General features: G+C 38.2%; 1 protein-coding gene across 1 annotated transcript in view; it reads left to right on the top strand.

The window, feature by feature from the left end:
- The window catches only part of SPTLC1 (serine palmitoyltransferase, long chain base subunit 1), a 94739-nt gene that overhangs the window by 44495 nt on the left and 28751 nt on the right, over positions 1–21493 (top strand). Inside the window, exons 6-10 of the mRNA XM_006875875.1 lie at positions 2191–2323; positions 9006–9135; positions 12885–12974; positions 17408–17515; positions 21078–21173. Coding sequence (XP_006875937.1) covers positions 2191–2323; positions 9006–9135; positions 12885–12974; positions 17408–17515; positions 21078–21173 — 557 coding nt within the window. The remainder of the gene's footprint in view (positions 1–2190; positions 2324–9005; positions 9136–12884; positions 12975–17407; positions 17516–21077; positions 21174–21493) is intronic.

Here is a 21493-nt window from a genome sequence, read left to right as displayed (position 1 = left end):
GCTTTCTTGATGGTGTCCTGTATGTTCCTTCTTCTGTGATGGCTCCTTAAACCTAGCAGGATTGCAAAATTAACCAATTCTGCTGTTAAGAGTCATGTACACCCTGTTTTCATGGTTTCATCAAATCATTTGGTGGGAGTTAAGAAGTAGGATAAGCACTGGACTGCGAACTACAAGGTAGGCAGATCAGACCCACCAGCTGTTTTTCAGAAACCCTGTAAAGATTACTATGAGTCAGAATCAAGTGGACAGCACTTCACAACAACAATAAGCAGACTTGGAATAGAAAAGTCATATCAAAGAAATGTATTGTACCTTGTAGACCCATAAGGAAAGAGACTAAATCAGTCATCTAAAGCTTCCCAACAAAAGGCCCTGGACTAGATGGCTTTGGAGTTCCTGGTATGGCTCTGTGTGGGATAAGCACTGAACGGTGAACCACAAGGTCAATGGTACACACCCTGTACAGGGTCGCTATGTGTTGGAATCAACTCAACAGCACTTAACAACAAGAAGATGGCTTCACTGGGGAATTTTACCAAAGGTTCAGAGAATTGACACCAATCCTACTCAAACGCTTCCAAAAACATAGAAGAGGAAGCAATACTCCTGACTCATTCTATGAAGCCAGCATTAACTAGATACCAAAGCCAGATAAGGCAGCACAAAAGAATGAAGTTACAGACCAATATCCTCTATGAATATAGTTGCAGAAATTCTAACATAACTAAATGGGATTTATTCCCCCCATGTCTGAACCATTAATCAACTCTGTCTCTTCCTTTGCTTGGGAACTTCTGGATGCCATGCCATCAACCTATACTTGCAGCTTCCTCTCTTTTCTTCTCAGTTTCTTAAGGCAAAAGAGGCCTGGTGTCATCCTTCATGTGTCAAATTCTGAGTTCTGGCACAGGGCACATGAAAGTCTGGGATTTGTCATTTTGTGGTTAATGCCTCACTTAAGACCCCTTGTGGACTTGTAGGTTTATCCTGTCGCTGCCTATCTCCCAGTGCATGAGCTTCATACCTCAGCTTGAGGGCTAAAGATTGAACTGTGATTTAAGAGGAAAGTAAAAATACATCAATTTTGTAAAAATAATTTATACTCATTATTGCATCCACATTCTGCTTAAATTCACTCAATAAAAGGACCATATTTTTTAAAATATTCATTTAAATTCTCTAATATCTGAGAGTCTTCAAAAAGTTCATGGAAAATGGAATTAATTAAGCATGGAATTTTTCTACAAACTTTTTGAAGCCCCTTGTACTTAAAAAGGAATTCAGACAGAAACCAATTAATAGAGTGGTGTCAGGTGCATTGACTAAGCACTGAGACAGCTCATTAGAGAGTTAACCTTTGAAGTTGTTAGTACTATTCGCTTGATGCATAAGATGTGGGTGTTTTTTTTTTTTATTCAAGCCAACACATTTTTCTCGTTAAAAGCTGCATGACAGTTTTCTTAGAACTTCATTTGCTCCATTCTATAGAAAGGCATTTAAAAATTAATATCAGATAGTGGTAGTAACACCTGTGTTTTTTATTCGGGATGTTATAATAGGCCAGGCTGATGGGTCTTGAATTGTTGAACCTGTGAATTACTAAAGTTTGAGATAGTTACTTTAGGCAAGCCTAAAAATGGAATGGTATATTATTATAGAATTATATGAAACCAAAACCTGGAGTTTGTAACTGCCACAGTGACATATTTACAGACAGATAAGTAACTGACATCAATGTGTTCATATGTTTTAGAAGTAATTTGGAGCCAGAACTATGCAGGGCCTTCAAAAAGTTCATGGAAAAGTGAATCAAAAAGATAATAGATTTTCCCCACATTTTGAATCTCCCCATATTGTAATTTATTATTTAAAAACAATTATTTTCTCACCATAAGACGAAAGTGTTAACAACTAAACGTTCTGTTTTTTGTTTTTGTTAAGTGCTGTTGATTCAGCTTCAACTCACAGTCCACCCTGTGTAGGGTTTCTGAGGCTATAAATCTTTGTGGGAGCAGAAAGCCTCATCTTTTTCCTGCAGAGCAGCTGGCAGGCTTGAACTACCAACATTGTGGTTCACAGTTCAATGATTACCCTACAGAGCCCCACTGTGCTTCCCTTTGTTCTTTAATTGAGGGGGGAAATAATTACTAGACAATCTAACCATGTAACATTTTTCTATTGAAACAGATGTGCACTTGGATTTGGAAGATCACCTAGCAAAATTTATGAAAACAGAAGAAGCCATTATATATTCATATGGATTTGCCACCATTGCCAGTGCTATTCCTGCTTACTCTAAGAGAGGGGACATTGTGTTTGTGTGAGTAGCCTGTACCGACATTTCTAACCACATTTCCCTCAGAAATGTTGACCCTCTTAGCGAATTTTTTATTTAAAGGTTGTCTGCCTTATGTAATAATTGATTTTTTTCTTTTAGTAAGTTCACCCAGTCAAGTAATTTACAAAATTTTGAGTTCTTTATTAGAAACATGCTTAAAGATGTTAGTACTCAGTTGTCTGCCATTATGGTTTTATTTATTGATGTCTGTTGTTGTTAAGTGCTGTCAAGTCAGTTCCAACCTATAGCAACCCTGTATAGGGTTTCCAAGGAACGACTGTTTAGAAGACAAAATTTCAACCAGGATGAGGACAACCATCAGCCTTCCCTGTGCAGCTCTGTGATTCTGGAGAAAATCTAGACAATTTGGTGTCATTGTGAGTCCATGGTCACAACATGGCATTCACACTACTTGGCAAAGTAATCATTCCGTTTCTCCAAACCAGCTCCTCTCAAAGTCCTGCTCTCTGCTCATCTGGCTTCGTACCTGTTGAGTTGGGAACTCTCTTAACCTCCCACAACCTAATCTATAAGCATGCTCCATCTACACTTTATGTGTAGTGCTGCCTTTGACTGTGAAGGGCTAGAACCAAGAGCAGCAGCCAGGGCTCAGAGGATCACAGGCAGCTGCTGATGCCAGTTCAAGCTACTGTCTTCTTTTGTTGTTAAGTGCTGTTGAATCGGTTCCAACTCATAGCGTTCCAAAGAGCGACTGGTGGGTTTGAACTGCTGATCTGTGGTTAGCAGTCTGATATTTAACCTACAGTGCCACACTAGGATTCTTTCTTCTTTTGATTCAACTATTAAATGACCCTTTAAGTTTAGGTCTCCACAAACATATCATTGCTTTCTGTTTATCTGCACCATAGCTAGAGTAGTCTTCATTTTAGAATAAAAATCTGAAGTCCTTATGATCCTGAATGTTCTGGACTACTTTTTCAGGTTAACCTTGTGCTATTATCTAACCAGCCATATGTCTGAGTGTCTTCTCACCTCAGTGCCTTTGCACATGCTAATTTCTTTGTTTAGAATGTTATTCCTCCTCTCATCTCCTATGTAATTCCCACTTCTCCTTCAGATTCCTATACATTTATCACCTCGGCAGAGAAAGCCATCTCCAGCCTCTCAAATCTCTCTCACTGTGCAGAAAATCTTAGAGAATTTGCTGTCTTTGTGAATCTGTGATCACACAGGCCCTCACTCTGCTTCTCAAGCTACACATGCTCTTTCTGTTTGCTCAGCTTTCCTCACACTCTTACTGTTCCTTTTATACTACATGCAACAGCTTATGATTTTATATCTGTGTGATTCTTTTATTCTGTTTGCTTTTGAAAGTTCATTGCTTAGGAGATAACACTTACCATATAGTTGTTGTTGTTGTTTACCTTCAAGTGAAATCTAACTTACAGTGACCCTATAAGACAGACCATAGGGTTTTCTAGGCTGGCATCCATACAGAACAAACCACCAGTTCTGTAGAGCTGCTGGTGGGTTCAGACCACTGAATTGTGATATACAAATATTTTCTTCCACTTCATAGGTTGTCTTTTCATCCTTAAGGCAAAGCAAAAGTTTTTTTTTTTCTTTATTTTGATGATGTCCAGTGAGTGTATCTGTTTTTCTTTCATATATCATGCTTTTGATGTCAAGTCTAAGAACTCTTTGCTTAGCCTTAAATCTAGAAAAGTTGTACATTTTGCATTTTAGTATGTGATCCATTTTGAGTTGATTTTTTTATACAATGTGAAACTTAAGTCCAGATGTATTTTCTACCACACAGGGATGTCCATTTTGTGCAGCACCATTTGTTGAAAAGGTCATCTTTCTGACATTAAATTGCTTTTGCACTTCACCAACAATCAGTTTGGTTTATTTGTGTAGGTCTATAATGGAGTCTTGGTGTGGTGCTGTGGGCTAATGTGTCAGACTGCAAAGTAATTTGAACTACAAGGTCAGTGGTTCAAGCTCACCAGCTGCTCCTTGGAAACCCTACAGGGTCGCTGTGGGTCAGAATCGACTCAGCAGCACTTAACAACAACATGATGGAGTCTTGGTTTGGCGCTGTAGGATAAACACTAGACTCTTAAATATAAGGTCTACAGTTCAAACCCAGCAGCTTCTCCTTGGAAAGCCTATACAGGGTCACTATGAGTTGAAACTGACGTGACAGTACTTAACAACATTATTGAGCTTTCTATACTGTTTTTTTATTAATGCATATTATATGTCTGCTGATACCACACAATGCTACTATGTTGTTGTTGTTGTTAAGTGCTATGGAATTGGTTCAGATGTATAGCAACCCTAAACAGGTTTCCTAGAAGTGGCTGGTGAGCTTGAACCACTGACTTTGCAGTTCAAATGGCTTTGCAGTCTGACACATTAACCCATAGCGTCATACCAGGAGTCCATTGATTATAGTAGACATAATTAATTTAGTCTACATTGTTTTTAGACCACCAGAAAAGTAAACTCTCAAACCCTGCAGTTCTTTAAATCTGTTAACAGACCCTTAGGGACCCCAATGGAGTCTGTATATATATGTGAATCAAAGATCCAGGGAGAGATCTCAGGGCTCAAGATTACTCATGATACTGCATACAATTTCCAATAATTCAAATGAATGGTTTTTTAAAAAAAACTTCCCCCTAATTTACCCAATTTGGAAGATCTTACTGAAGAGCCAGGGTTCTCCCTTGGGTTCTACAGATTCAGTGATTTAGTTTTGCTTCTCATGCCAAAGTAAAGGCAGGATAATGTGCCCCTCAAATTGAAGATGCCGCAATGGTGAGATGCATCATTTTAGAGCAGGGGTGGGAAGCATCGGACGTTAAGGCCATATATGGTCGAAATCATTTAGTATGACTCTTCCAAAACAACTGCAGTTCCAGCCATTACGTTCCTCTTATTAGTGCCGTCATATCGGTTCTGACTCATAGCGAGCCTGCATAGGATTTCCAAAGAGCAGCTGGTGGGTTTGAAATGTCTACCTTGTGGTTCGTAGTCCAATGCTGACCCTACAGCTCCAAGTTGTTATTGTTGTTAGGTGCCATTGAGTTGGTACTAACCCATAGCGACCTTATGCACAGCAGAACGAAACACTGCCCATTCCTGGGCTAACCCCACTACTGTTGCCACGGCTGAGTCCATCGATGCTTTCACTTGGCCAGTCCATCTTGTTGGGCGTCTTCCTCTTTTTTCTGACCCTCCGCCTTACCAAACATGATATCCTTCTCTAGTGACTGGTGCCTCCTGACAATATGTCCAAAGTATGAGTACTCTGGCTGCACTTCTTCCAGAACGGATCAACTTGTTCTTTTAGGCAGTCCATGGCACTTTCAATATTCTCCTCCAGCACCATAACTCAAAAGCATCAATTCTACGGTCTTCTTTATTCACTGTCCAACTTTTGCATGCATATGAGGTTACTGAAAATACCATGGCTTGGGTCAGGTACACCTTAGTCCTCAAGCTGACTTCTTTGCTCTTCAACACTTTAAAAAGGTCTTGTGTAGCAGAATGCAAATACATCGTTTGATTTCTTGACTGCTGCTTCCATGAGTGTTGATAGTTGATCCAAGATGAATGAAGTCCTTGAACAACATCCATCTTTTCTCTGTTGAAACCAATGCTGTTTATTGGTCCAGTGGTGAGGATTTTTGTTTTCTTTACATTGAGATGTAATCCATACCGAAGGCTATGCTCTTCCATCTTCATCAGTAAATGCTTTAAGTCCTCTTCACTTTCAGCAAGCAAGGTTGTATCATCTGCATATCGCAGGTTGTTTATGAGTCTTCCTCCAGTCCATATGCCACATTTTTCTTCATATAATCCAGCTTCTCAGATTATTTGTTCAGCATACAGGTTGAGTAAGTATGGTGAAAGAATACAACCTTGTCGCACACCTTTCTCAGTTTTAAAACATTTAGTCTTCCCATGTTCTGTTTGAACAACTGCCTCTTAGTCCAGGTACAGATTCCTCATGAGCACAGTTAAGTGGTCCGGAAGACTCAGTTTGCAATGTTTTCTATAGCTTGTCAGGATCCACACAATTGAAAGCCTTCGCGTAGTCAATGTAGCACAAGTAAACATCTTTCTGATAATCTCTGCTTTCAGCCAAGATCTATTGGACATCAACAATGATATCCCTCTTTCCATAGCCTCTTCTGAGTCCAGCTTGAACCTCTGGAAGTTCTCTGTCATGTATGACTGCAGCCGTTTCTGTATTACCTTTAGTAAAACTTTACTCACATGGGATATCTAAGAGATTGTCCAATGATTTCCTCATTCTGTTGGGTCACTGCTCTTTTGAATGGGTACACATACGGATCTCTTCCAATCAGTTGGCCAGATAGTTGTCTTCCAAATTTCTTGGCAGAGATGAGTGAGTGCCTCCTGTGCCACCACACTTTCTTTAAAGATTTCAGGTTTTTTTCCATCAATTCCTGGTGCCTTGTTCTTTGCCAATTCCATCAGTGTACCTTGGACTTCCTCCTTCGGTATCATTGGCTCTTAATCATATGCTACCTCTGGAAACGCTTGAACATGAACCATTTCCTTTTGGTATAGTGACTCTGTGTATTCCTTCCATCTTCTCTTGATGCTTTCTGCATCATTCAATAATTTGCCCAGAGAATCTGTCAATAATGAAAGTCAAGGCTTGAATTTTTTCTTCAGTGCCCCCAGCTTGAGAAATGCTGAGTGTGTTCTTCCTTTTTGGTTTTCTGATTCCAGATCTTTGCACATTTTGTTGTAATATTTGGTTTTATCTTCTTGAGATGACCTTTGAAATTTTCTGTTCAGCTCTTGGACCTCCTCCTTTCTTCCATTTGCTTTAACATCTCTATGCTGGAGAGCAAGTTTCAGAGTCTCTTCTGACATCCGCTTTGACCTTTTCTTTCTTTCTTGTCTTCTCAGTGACTTTTTTGCTTTCTTCATGTATGATGTTCTTGATGTCATCCCACAACTCTTCTGGTCTTCCGTCTTTAATGTTTAATGTATCAAATCTGTTCTTCAGATGATCCCTAAATTTAGGTAGGATATATTCAAGGTCATATTTTGGCTCTCATGGACTTGTTTTCATTTTCTTCAGCTTCAGTTTGAATTTGCATATGACTAATTGATGGTTTGTTCCAAAGTCTGCCCCTGGCCTTCTTTTGGTGGATGATATGGAGCTTTTCCATCGTCTCTTTCTGCAGATGTAGTCAATTTGATTTCTATGTATTCTATTTGGTGAGGTCCATGTGTATAGTCATCTCTTATGTTGTCTAAAGAAGGTATTTGAAATGAACAAATCATTGATTTTGCAGAATTCTATCATGTGCTCTCCAGCATCAATTCTATCACCAAAGTCATATTTTCCAACTACTGATCCTTCCTCTTTGCTCTCAACCTTTGCATTCCAATCACCAGTAATGATTAATGCATATTGATTGCATGTTTGATCAATTTCATATCGAAGAAGTTGGTAGAATTCTTCTATTTTGTCCTCACTGGCTTTAGTGGTTGGTGCATAAATTTGAATAATAGTGGTATTAACTGGGCTTCCCTGTAGTCACATGGATATCCTATCACAGACAGCGTTGTACCTCATGACTGATCTGGATATGTACTTTTTGACAATGAATGCAACACCATTCCTCTTCAATTTGTCATTTCCGGCATCATAAACCATGGGGTTTTCATATTCAGAATGGCCAATACCAGTCCATTTCAGCTCACTAATGCCTAAGATATCAGTTTATGTGTTTCATTTCGTTTTTGGCAATTTCTAATTTTCCCAGATTCATACTTTGTACATTCCATGTTCCCATTTTCAGTGGATGTTTACAGGTGTTTCTCTTCGTTTTGAGTTGTGCCCCATCAGCAAATGAAGGTCCCGTGGGCTGTTCTCCCACAGGCTTTACTCCATTCACGTCATCACAGTCAACTATACTTTGCAGAGGTAGCTCGTCCCCAGTCGCATTTTGAGTGCCTTCCAACCTGAGGGGCTCATTTTCCAGCACTATATCTGACAGTGTTTCTCTGCTATTCATAAGGTTTTCAGTGACTAAATATTCAGAAGTAGTTTGTCACTCCTTCTTCCTAGTCTATCTTCATCTGGAAGCTCATCTGAAACTTGTCAATCATGGCTGACCCTGCTGGTATTTAAAATACCGGTGGCATAGCTTTCAGAATCACAGCAACTCACAAACCACCACAGTACGTCAAACTGACAGACGAGTGGTGGTACAGCGCCCTACCTGGAGTTAATTTAATGCTTGACTAAACATAGCAGGCTAATTTTTAAGTTGATATTTTTGTATTGCCTCGAAAATGATGTTAGAATTTTTGGAAGAAAAAAAGGTTCCTCTCCCCTGTCTTAGAGAAAAGTACTGTGAGTTAAACTGATATGCTATGAGTGGCAAGATGCTTACTGATTTCAGAGGTCAAAATATGGCAAAAATATGTTTATTGGTGTACATTAAATAAGGTTGTTAGGTGAAAAGGATTTACAGCGTGCAGCATTAACAGTGATGTGTAAACATTCAACTATATTTTATTATACCATATTCAAGTTAACAAAATTGGTGATCAGTCAGTGTTTCTTAAAAAGCAAGCATTCTTTTTTGAGAGGTTTTACAAGCCATTTTAAATCCCAGTTGTTCATCTCTCTTTCTTGCAGAGATAGAGCTGCCTGCTTTGCTATTCAGAAAGGATTACAGGCATCACGTAGTGACATTAAATTATTTAAACATAATGATATGGCTGACCTGGAGCGACTGCTAAAAGAACAAGAGATTGAAGATCAAAAGGTATGATTCTTTTGAAGAATAATCACTTCTTTTGTACTTTCTAACTAGCTAAATGATATATGAAATGGTAATTTGTCATGAAGCATTGCCCATGGATCACATATTAAATAAGAGTGTTCCTGCTTACTAAATATACTTAGTGTTGGAGGGCCAAGTCTGATGGTAATTGCTTTGTCATTGTCATAATTGCATATGTCAAATTTGTTGTTGTTAAGTGCTGTTGAGTCAGTTCCAACCAATAGCAACCCTATATAGGGTTTCCAAGGAACAGCTAGCTGGTAAGCTTGAGCCACCAACCCTGTGGTTCAAACCAACTTTGTAGTCCAGTGCATTAACCCACAGCGCCACAACAGGACTCAGTATTGTAATAATACAAACCCTTATTTTGACTTTAAGAGGTGTACCTAGTGAATTCAGAAGTGTTGTAATTATTGTTATGTGCCATCAAGTTGATTCCAACTCATAGTGACCCTGTATAGGGTTTCCAAGAAGTAGCTGGTGAGCTTAAATAGCTGACTGTGCTTTAAATCAACTTTTCAGTCCAGCGCATTAACCCACAGTGCCAAGGACTCAATTCAAAATAGGCATATTCATATACAGATAACTCATGTATTAATTAATTAACTGGAGAAAAGAACAGAGACAGTTCTTAATTTATGATTTTATGAACAAAGTAATATTCTTAATGCCCCCCCATCTCTACCCTGATACTTATGGGAAATTGCTGCTCCAGACATGGTTTCTGTAAATCTTGCCCTATTTTTAGTTGTTCCTTTCCAAGAACCTACATCCTCACTGGTGTGGCACTGTGGGTTAATAGGCTGGACAGCAAGGTCGGGTTGAACTGCAAGGTCGGCAGTTCAAGCTCACCACTGCTCCTCGGAAACCCTATACTGGGTCGCTATGAGTGGGAACTGACTGAACTGCACTTAACAACAACAACAACATCCACCACCCCAGTGGTGGTGGTGTGAACTAGCTAGCTCCTTGGTTCCCTGATTCAATAGAGTAACAGAGGAAGTGTGTTTATAGCACCATTGGTTAGAATAATAATTATTTTCCTCCAATTACATGGTTGGAAAAAGTAGTTATGGCTGGCTCTGCATCAGACTCCATTCTGTATGGCCTTTTCTGGGAATCTGATACCAATATCCTTTGTCTTAAGTGAATTTTCCATTACAACTCATTCATAACTAGAATAACTGATTAAAATGCTTAACACATTCTATTATTTTCTGTTAATTTCCATTTTTCCAAATATTTGCATGTTTCATTTAGGACTCCTCCATATATGTTTTTTGATATCAGCCTAATTGCAATGCTTCATGAATATTCACATTCTCAGATACATATACATAGGCGACATTTTATACTAGGTTCGGGGTAGCCAGGTGTTTTTGTATTTTAACTATTAGTAAAAATAAAATATCTTGGGAAAAATCTAAAGACAGATTGTTTCACGATTCGTTTTTTTTTTTCTACAAATTATAAAATATGCTCCTTATTCTAAGTAATTAATAGAATGCCAGCTAACTTTGAAAATTGCTGCCTTAGAGACGTGGCCAAGGAATATTTTTGCTTTAAGTTCATTTTATGAAGCTAGTTTTGTATATATTTGGAAAACATATTCAAGTTTTATTGTGTGTATTATTGATATTTGTTTCTTTTAAAGATTATAGTTCATGGGTTTTTGTGTGCTTAACAATAAGAAATAAGATTAAGTTTCATGAACTATATCTACTTAATTTTTACTTTCTTATGAATTTAATATATTTTTTGTTTTACTGCCAATAGTTGGCTTTTTAAATAACTTTGCATTTATTTTATAAATACTATTTTTCTGCTTCTTTTTCTGATTCCTTTGAAATGTTTTCTACTTGGACACTTGTATTTCCTTTGAACATGAATGAAAATATTAAAGTTTAGTCCAGATCTAGATGGATCTTTCTTTGCCACTTCCCAAATATTATGGTTCACACATGTGTCTCTTCATCTTTTCTCTTACATGGTTCCCTTGTTACACATTAATTCTTCTAAAAGGGAGAGGTGGAATACTTAACAGCATTTCATATTCTTAATATATGAAGAATGTATTCAAATTTTAAAGAAAACTGAGATCCCCATAAAAAAGCTGGACAGCCGATATAAACAAAGGTTAAAGAAGAAATACAAATTACTGTGAACAGATCTTAAAAAAAGTAGCTCATCATAATAAGGAGCTCTGGTAGTGTAGTGGTTACGAATCAAGCTGCTAACCTCAAGGTCAGCAGTTTGAAACTACCATCCGTTCTGCGGGAGAAAGATGAGGCTTTCTGCTCCCATAAAGATTTACAGCCTCGAAAGCCCTGTACAAGGTCACTGTGAGTCAAAACTGACTCCATTGTACTTAACAAAAACAACAGCTTCCTCATAATGATTAAAGAAAGTAGGCTAGATTAGGGAGCATGTTTCATTAAAATAATCAGTGCCAGTAGAAGTGTGGTGAGACATAAAACAATCCTTTGGCTACCTAAAATGCAGGGGCAATAAAGGCACAAAGTGACTGGCTTACAAGTTTTCAAGAAGGAGTATAGTTTAAGAGTGTGTGGAGGGGGGGACGTGGAATAGAGTCCCCACTGAATAGTTTTCATCTTATCTAAATGGGTCTGGTAAAAAGAGATGGGAATAAGATTCTTATGATTCAGTAGTGAGTAATTGTTATCATGACTAATTGCGACTGTCACCATTGTAAAGGTAGAAGTTTTGGAACAAAAACAGGTGAGTGGTTAATCTTACAGTCCAGAAACAGAGGACCCTAGGACCATCAAGGGAGAAGAGCACAAGCAGAACGTGGGGCCCTGTCCAGAAAAGCAGTGACACCAGAGATAGAGGCAGAGATGAGGACTCCTGGCGTCCAGGAGGCAGGCATGTAAAATATGCCCTTTGGTGGTTTAAATTTTAAGTATTATATATGCCTGAGTATTTTTTTTTTTAAAAAAGCTAAAATGAATAGTTGTTGTTAAGTGCTGTCGAGTCGGTTCCGACCCATAGTGACCCTGTACAGGGTTTCTGAGGCTGTAAATCTTTACGGGAGCAGAATGCTTCATCTTTCTCCCGCGAAGCGGCTGGTAGTTTTGAACTGCTGGCCTTAAGGTTCACAGCCCGATTCGTAACCACTATGCTACCAGAGCTCCTTATAAGTACTGTTAACTGATGGTACATGAAACGGATTATAATCATTGTAATAAAACAGTGGATATGATTTGTTGAATGTAAAACTGATGATCTGTCTGGTAAACTTTCACTCAATTCACAATAAAAACGTTAAAAAAACAAACCAATTCTATAGCACTAAGAGGAGCTTAAATGGCACAGGCTTCCAGTGAGTAAATGGGCAGAAATATCCTAGAATCCTTAAATATTCATACACGTGGCCTGCATCCCTAGAAAATAATCAAACATGGCATCCAAATTGAAGGATAATCTCATTCTGGGATTGGAGTGTTCTATTTGTGTTTGAATCCTGAGAGAACCTAGCTTGCTAGTGTGTGGCGCCACCTAGTGGAATTTGTGAATTGAAAACCGTATCTGATAGAAGAAGCATTGTCTTCATCGCCAAGTAACAGAATCCTAAACCTTGATTTTTAAATTCGTTTAGATTATGTTTTGATTAATCTTAATGTAGTTAAAATGCTGAGGAGCATGTTGCAAGTATTATATTTGAGTTATGACATTTAAGATGTCTGAGGTTATTTATTTTTCTCTTAAAGAATCCTCGGAAGGCTCGTGTAACTCGCCGTTTCATTGTAGTGGAAGGCTTGTATATGAATACTGGAACTATTTGTCCTCTTCCAGAGTTGGTAAGCAACCATATTATTATTTTAGCATTTAGACGATTTAGCAGATTGTTTTTTTTTTTGTTTACCATCATTTGTGATAATAAAAAGAGCCAATGACACTGAAGGAAGGAATCCAAGATGCAATGAAGGCATTGGCGAAGAACAAGGCTCTGGTAATTGATGGAATACAAATAGAAATCTTTCAACAGTCGCCTCCTATGCATGTGAGAGTTGGACAGTGAATAAGTAATACCATAGAAGGATTGATGCTTTTGAATTATGGAGAAGAATATCCAAAGTACCATGGAATTCCAGGAGAACAAAAAAAAAAAAAAAAATGTGTCATGGAAGAAGTACAGCCAGAATGTACCTTAGAAACCAGGATAGCAGGACCTCATGCTTGGTAAAGTGAAGGGTCAGCAAAAAAAGAGAAAGATCTCAAGGAGATGGTTTGACCCAGTAACAGCAGCAGTCTCACACAAAGCAATAACTGTGTGGATGCTGCAGGATTAGGGAGTATTTTGCTCTGTTGTATATATGGATGCAATGAGTCGGAGCTGACTCACGGGCACCTAACAACAACAGCATATTTCTGTTTCCAACTTTTTGAGGAAACGCCATACTGTTTACTACAGTGGTTGCAACATTTTGTAATCTCACTAGCAGTGTACAAGAGTTCTAGTCTCTCCACACCCTCACTAACATTTACTGTTTGCTCTTTTTTTAGACTTTGCTATTAACACTGGTGTGGCGCTGTGGGTTAATGCACTGGACTGCAAAGTCAGTTTGAACTGCAAGGTTGTCATTTCAGGCTCACCAGCTACTCCTCTGAAACCCTATACAAGGGTCGCTATGGGTGGGAACCGACTCAACAGCCCTTAACAACAACAACAACAACAACAACAATTATGCTGGAATGGGATAGTATCTTATTATTGTTTAGATTTGCATCTCTAATGGCTAAGGATCACAAGCATTTCTTTATATGTTTATTGTCCTCCTGAATGTTTCCTTGGCAAAATATATTCATGTCCTCTTCCCATTTTTTAATTAGATTGTCTTGTTTTGTTATTGAGGTTTTGAAGTTGTCTATAAATTTTAGAGATTGGTCCTTTTCTGATATGTCATTGCCAAAAAAAAACCTTCTTCCCTCTCTATGGTTCTTTTTTTACTCTTCCGGTGAAGTGTTTCCTTTCACCTGTGTGTCCCAGTTTTAGAACGTTCTAGTTATCTAATGTGTCTTCTGCTGTTTGTTTGTTTTCAAATATGTTTGATAGTGTATTTATGCCATGTATCAGAGCCTCTGTGTTCCCCTAGTTTTTCAATGATGATTTTTATAGGGCAAGGTTTTATAGCTATGTATTTGAGCCACTTGAGTTCATTTTTGCATATTGTGTGAGATATGGATCCTGTTTCGTTTGCAAATAGATTTCTAGTTTTGCCTGTACCATTTGTCAGAGAAACTATCTTTTTCTCATTTAACGTATTTTGCTACTTTATCAAAGTTCAGATGACCATAGATGGATGGATTTAGCACTGGGTCCTCAATTCTTTTCCATATATCTGTTTGTCTTTCATTATACCAGTACCAGATTGTTTTAACTACTATGACTGTGGTAGTGGGTTTTGAGATCAAGAAGTGAAAGCCCTCATAGTTTATTCTTTATCTTTAGTAATGGTTTGCTTATATGAGGTCTCTTTCCTTTCCATATAAAGTTAATAATTAGTTTTTCCTTCTCTCTAAAGAATGATGACGGAATCTGCATTGGGATTGTATCTATATTTCACTTTGTATAATATTGACATTTTCACAATGTTAAATCTTCTTACCCATATTTTTCCATTTATTTCTCTTGGTTTCTTGTAGTAGTATTTTGTAGTTTTCTTTGTTGTTGTTGCTAAGTGCTGTCGAGTTGATTCTGACCCATAGCGATCCTATATAGGGTTTCCGAGGAACAGCTGGTGAGCTTGAACTGCTGGCCTTGCAGTTCAAATGGCTTTGCAGTCTGACACATTAACCCACAGTGCTACACTTTAGATTTATTCCTATTTCATCTTTTGGGTTGTTGTAAATGGTATTATTTTCCTGATTTCCTTTTTTAAAGTTCTCTTTACTAGTGTAAAGAAATTTGACTGATTTTGTATTCTGATCTTGTACCCTGCTACTTTGTTGAATATTTCACTAATTTTCTCATTGAATCTTTAGGGTTTTCTACATATAGGATCATATCATTTGCAAATAGAGTTTAATTCTTCTTTGACCTGTAATTTCCCTTTCTTGCCTTATACCTCTGGCTAAGACTTCCAGCACATTGAATAGGAGTGGTGTTAAAGGTTCCCATTCTCAAGGGAACCATTTTTGCCATTGAGAGTAATGTTGGCTGTTGGTTTTATATATGGTGGTAGTGTGCCATGGAGTCAGTTCCAACTCATAGCAACCCCATATAGGGTTTTCGAGCCTGAATTGTAGCCACTATGCTATCAGAGCTCCTGTGGTTTTGTATATAGGCCCTTAATTATGATAAGGAATTTACTTTCCAGTCTTAATTTGTTGGGAGATTTTTTTCTGGAATGGGTGTTGGTTTTTGTCAAATGCCCTTTTTGCACCAATCAATGTGATCATGTGATTCTTTTGTTATATTTATTTGTTGAGTTATGTTGATTGTTTTTCTAATATTGAACCATCCTTGTATATCTTATATAGACCACAGTTCATGTGGTCTGTATTATTTTTGGTATGTTGTTGGCTGCTGTTGGCTAGGATTTTATTGAGAATTTTTGCATCTGTGTTCATGAGGAATGTTGGTCTTTTTTAGTGATATCATTGGTTATGGTATCAGGATTATGCTCACCTCATAAAATGAATTTGGGAGTTTTTAGTCCTTTTCCGTATTCTTGAATAGTTGGGGTAGAATTGATGTCTGTGCTTCTTTGAATGCTAGAATTCACCAGTAAATCTGTCTGGGCCTGGAACTTTTTTGTTGGAAATTTTTTTAATGACCTGTCCAAGTTTTCTACTTCAGTTTATGTTAATTTATATAGGTAGTATATTTTTAGGAATTTATCAATTTCTTATAGATTTTCAAGTTTGTCATAGTATAATTCTTTTTTTTTATTTGCATTGCTTCTGTTGTGTCATCGCCTATTTCATTTCTAATTCATATTATTTACATCATTGTTATATTTGACAGTGGTTTATCAGTTTCATGATTCCTTTCACGGAACCAACTTCTTGTATTGTTGGTTCTTTCCATTGTTTTTCTGTTTTCTATTTCACTTATGTCTGCTCTATATTATTTCTTTTCTTCTGATGGCAGTAGGCATTGTTGGAGATGTTGGGTTAAGAAGTAGATTTTGGCTCTTATTTTTGGATGTGTGTTTATTGCTGTAAATTGCCCTCTGAGCTCTGCTTTTGCTGTGTTTCACAGGTTTTAGTATGTTGTGTTTTCATTCTTGTTTGTGGGTTAATGTGCTGGACTGCAAGGTTGCTTTGAACCGCAATGTCAACAATTCAAGCTCACCAGCTACTACTCAGAAACCTACTCAGGATTGCTGTGAGTTGATACTGCCTCAACAGTACTTAACAAAAAGAAAAATAACTATTACCCATTAGTTTTTCAGCAAGGTGTTGTTCAGATTCCATGTATTTGTTTTTCTTACTTGATCTTACTATTGTTGATATCTAATTTTAGTACATTGTGATCTGAAAAGATACCTTGTAGTATTTCATATTTCAGCATTTTAAAATTTATTGAAACTTGCCTTGTGGTCTAATCTCTGGTCTATTCTGGAGAATGTTCCATGTGCACTGGGAAACAGTGCTTACTGTGCAGCTATTGGTTTCAGTGCTCTATATAAATCTGAGGTCACGTGATTGATTGTGTTGTTGGATGGAATGCTCTGCAAAAGTCTGTGAGATCAAGTTGCTTGATTGTATTGTTTAGTTCGTGTCATTGTTGAACTTCTTTCTAGTTGTCCTACCCTTCATCAAAAGTGGTGTATTAAAATCTGCTATTATCATTGTTGTTGTTGTTGTTATATGCTGTTGAGTCATTTCCATCAAATAGCAACCTTGTATAGGGTTTCTGAGGAGCAGCTGGTGAGCTTGAACTGCCAATCTTGTGGCTCAAACCGACTTTGCAGTTCAGCACATTAATCCACAGTGCCATACCATGATTTTTACATGGTAAAATTAAAGGCTTGATTCTGGGATTCCTTTGTTTCATTTCACTGGTTTGTCTATTTGTATACTAATACTGTTATAATATTAAATGTATTCTAATTTCTAGAAACTATGCCATACCTCATATTATAAATGAAGTAGTCTCTTGTAAAGATGTGATTCTCCTCAAGTTATACTTTTATTATTGATTGAAATTCAATTATTTTAGAGTACATGTTTGTTTTTTCCCTACTATTCAGTATATTGAAGTTCTGTTTTATGTAATACTTAGGTGAAATTAAAATATAAATACAAAGCACGAATCTTTCTGGAGGAAAGCCTCTCATTTGGAGTTCTTGGAGATCACGGCCGAGGCGTCACGGAGCATTTTGGAATCAATGTAAGTTATCCTTTTCTTGGACATTTCCTCTTAGAGGACTCTTGGGGTTCTTTTTTCAAAAACTTGACAAACTGTGCTCATCATAGATGTAGCTGTAGACAGTAGGTCTTTGATATCTTTTATCTCTCTGAACTTGGGCTTTAACTGGTCAGTTGGCCCAGAGTAAACCTAAAGTGGAATCATGGATTTTTTTTAAATCATGGATTTATGTACTCCACGTAAATTGTGGCTGTGCAAGTAGTAACTTAGGCAAATCTGCTGCACAAGACCTTTTTAAAAGTGTTGACGAGCAAAGATGTCAGCTTGAGGACTAAAGTGTACCTGACCCAAGCCATGGTATTTTCAATAACCTCATATGCATGTGAAAGCTGGACAGTGAATAAGGAAGACCGTAGAAGAATTGATGCCTGTGAGTTCTGGTGTTGGAGGAGAATATTGAAAATGCCATGGGCTGCCAAAAGAATCATTAGACCCATTTTAGACAAAGTGCAGCCAGAATGCTCCTTGGAGGCCAAGATGGCCAAACTTCGTCTCTCATACTTTGGACATATTGTTGGGAGGGACCAGTCGCTAGAGAAGGATATCATGTTTGGTAAGGTGGAGGGTCAGAGAAAAAGAGGAAGATCCCCACGAGATGGATTGGCCAAGTGGCAGCATCGATGGACTCAAGCATGGCAACAGTAGTGAGGTTGGCCCAGGATCGGGCAGTGTTTCGTTCTGTTGTGCATAAGGTCGCTCTGCGTCGGTACTGACTCGATGGCACCTAACAACAACAAGTAGTAACTAGGAGCCCAGGTAGCATAGAGCCTATGTGATGGGCTACTACTTCAAGGTCAGCAGTTCAAATTTGCCAGCTTCTCTGCAAGAGATGAGGCTTTTCTGCTCCTATAAAGATTTACAGCCCAGAAATCCTGTACAGGATCCCAGTGAGTCAGAACTAACAACAACTCACAGCTACCACCACCAAGTTGTAACTAGTCTTGTCATATATATGTACATACGTGACATTTTCATTCTGTTTTTCCACAAACTTGTTTTTTTTTTTTAAGTTTTATTGTGAATTATGTAACAGTTTATATGGGAGAACATCAGTTTTACATTCATCCTATCGTATATTTTTTCATTGCCATGGTTACAATTCCCTCCACATATCACCAGTCAACGAAAGGGTACATCTATAAGCCTGCTCCTCCCCTCTCCCCCAGTTGTCAGCACACAGGCCTTGCCCCTCCCTGGGTCCTGAGCCCCCAGCTGCTCCATCCATCTCTCCACATCATCATCTCTGCCTCCATCTCGGGGATCGCTGCCTCTCTGGGTAGGGTTCCGCTCTCTGCTCTTCTCCCTTCTTGGTTCCAGGGACCTCTGCTCGTAGCCTACAAAGTTAATCACTCCTCTCCTTGCCACAGAATGTCTACTTTTACATTTACAACATGCACAATCAGTTCTGGTAACAATTATTCACCCTTGTATCACAAGAGACATATCCGCATTTCCTTCAGTCAGTCCCGCCTAGACAGATTGGATTGAGTGCTCTATATAAATCTGAGGTTCCACAAACTTTTTGAAGCCCCCTCGTATGTAAAGGTAAGTTAAAAAGTATTTCTTCATAATTATGTTTTTAAGTGTCACCAAGTCAGTTCCAACTCATAGCAACCATACATAGCGTCTCTATGGAGTAATTGGTGAGTTTGAACCTCTGGCCTTGTGGTTCAAACCAACCTTGTGATCCAGTGCAGTGCTACACCAAAACCTTTTTCAGACAAAAATATCAAATTGGAAAGATATCATTTCTCAACATATCCTCCATGTAGGTCTGTACCCTTCTGAAGGCAGTGTTTCCTTGTGGTCCAGTGCAATGCTACAGCAAAACCTTTTTCAGACAAAAATATCAAATTGGGAAGATATCATTTCTCAACATATCCTCCATGTCGGTCTATACCCTTCTGAAGACAGTATTTCCATCTCTCTAACCCTTCCCCAAAGAATTCTGAGGTCTGTGGCTTGCATCATGTCAAAACTGCTCTTCAAGGGACTCAAATTATGTTCCTTTTAAATGTTTTTTGAATATGGGGAACCAAAGGAGGTCTGAGGGGGCAAGATCAAGGCTTTAGAATGAATGGGGTGAGGTTTCCCAATGAAATTCTCGTACAAAGCTCTTGCCACCCCTGAAGAATGAGCAGGTGCATCATTATGATGGGTGAAAGTTCCTCAGCACAACTTTCCTGATCTTTTTCTCACTAATGCAGTTTTCAGCTTTCTGAAAATGGCTTCCAGATAAGCTCCTGAACAGACAGGTCATTGTTCTGTGTCCTTCGGGAAAAACTGTCACAATTACTACAGTGGCCATACCCTTCTAAACAAATTCAACAAAGTCCCTTAGAGTCACAGACAGTGGAGAGCATTTGTCATGTTTTCGCTTGCTTAAGGGAGATGAAGCCACAGTGTCTCCATTGCTGTGTGGTTTGTGCTCCCGGAGCCTTGGAGGGAAGCATGATGTTGACCATCTTCAGAAGCCTGTGGTGTGGTGAATGTGAAGGACACTTTTTCTTCAAAGCACACACATAATATTTCTGCAACTTGTGTTACAAAGTCCAACTATGAAATATAGCATCCCAATAAATTATCTGCATTCCCAGTCCCTGTCAGTACTAGAAAAAACCAGCAAGATGAATAGCACATAAACATTTTAAAGAAGGAAAAAGCACTACAACGTATCTGTTGTGTTTTTTCTAAGTCCTTTAAGAAGTTGTCACTAAGATAATATCCATGAGAGCTTATGTGTAAGATTTCAGTGCTTTCTTTCCTTGTTGGGTCTATGGAACACAAAGAAAAACACCAGATGTAATCAGGCCTGGTCATTATTATGACCATTGGTGAGTATTTATTGGATGTTTGCTGTGTACCCAGAATGTAACTAGGTGCTGGGGACGGAGTATACCCATCCCCACTTATCAACCTCCAGGTTGCAAAGACCAGGTCATTTACTCAAAAGTCAGCATGATGTGGAAATGGAGGATGACCATACCAAGTCATAACATCAGGAAGCAGATACCAGTGACCCTACATAGGGTTCTTACAGTGCTGTCTGCTTCCTGAGGTTATGATTACTTAGGTGGTCTTATGATTTTGAAACCATCAAATGTGTGATTGTTGTCCCTTAGGTACCATCTTGGTGATTTGGTTTTGGTTTTTTATTTTCATAAAACTCAGTTAACTAGCAGGTTTGAAACCAGTGATCCTGAAATGGAAGGGGTGGTGGGAGAGGGGTACATGACATGAGACACATTCAGAGACAGATTAGTAATAGAGTTCCTTGATTGTCACAAAATGTAGTTTGTCTGAATCCAGATGTTAATAGACATGATTAGTGCTGACATTTTGTTTCTAAGTTTGACAAAACCTTTATCAAAAGAACTGCAATTATAACTCACATTTCCTAATTTCCAGATGATACCAGCCTCAGATGATATTGTTATAAAATTGATACAGTAGCTGTCACAACAAGCAATTTTTTTTTTTCTTTTATGCGGAGAATAACTACCAGCGTGTCTTTTTCTGGCAGATTGACGATATTGATCTTATCAGTGCAAACATGGAGAACTCCCTTGCTTCTATCGGGGGCTTCTGCTGTGGCAGGTCTTTTGTAATTGACCATCAGGTAGGCTTCTTTTAATAATAAAAGGATAAACTGAAACTGTTTGCTTAATTGGTCACCACAAAATGTTTGGATAACCTCTAATTATAAAACTTTAATGTAGCTGATTATACAGTTTTTATTTAAAAGATCATTTATTTAAAATATTCAATCTATATTTAGAAATTGTTTATCTTTTTCAAAAGCCTTATTTTTGTTACATGTGTCACTTTTATCCATGTGTAAATTGTTCCACATCACCATCTGTACACACTATTCAACTGGGGTTGTGGTATAAGAAATTGCTGCCTGCAAAATGCTTACCCAAAAAGACAAAGAGAAAG

This window comes from Chrysochloris asiatica, unplaced genomic scaffold (assembly GCF_000296735.1).
Source record: "Chrysochloris asiatica unplaced genomic scaffold, ChrAsi1.0 scaffold00343, whole genome shotgun sequence".
Taxonomy (NCBI): Eukaryota; Metazoa; Chordata; class Mammalia; order Afrosoricida; family Chrysochloridae; genus Chrysochloris; species Chrysochloris asiatica.
The sequence above is the reverse complement of the archived record's forward strand: the minus strand, read 5'-3'. Positions and strand labels throughout refer to the sequence as shown.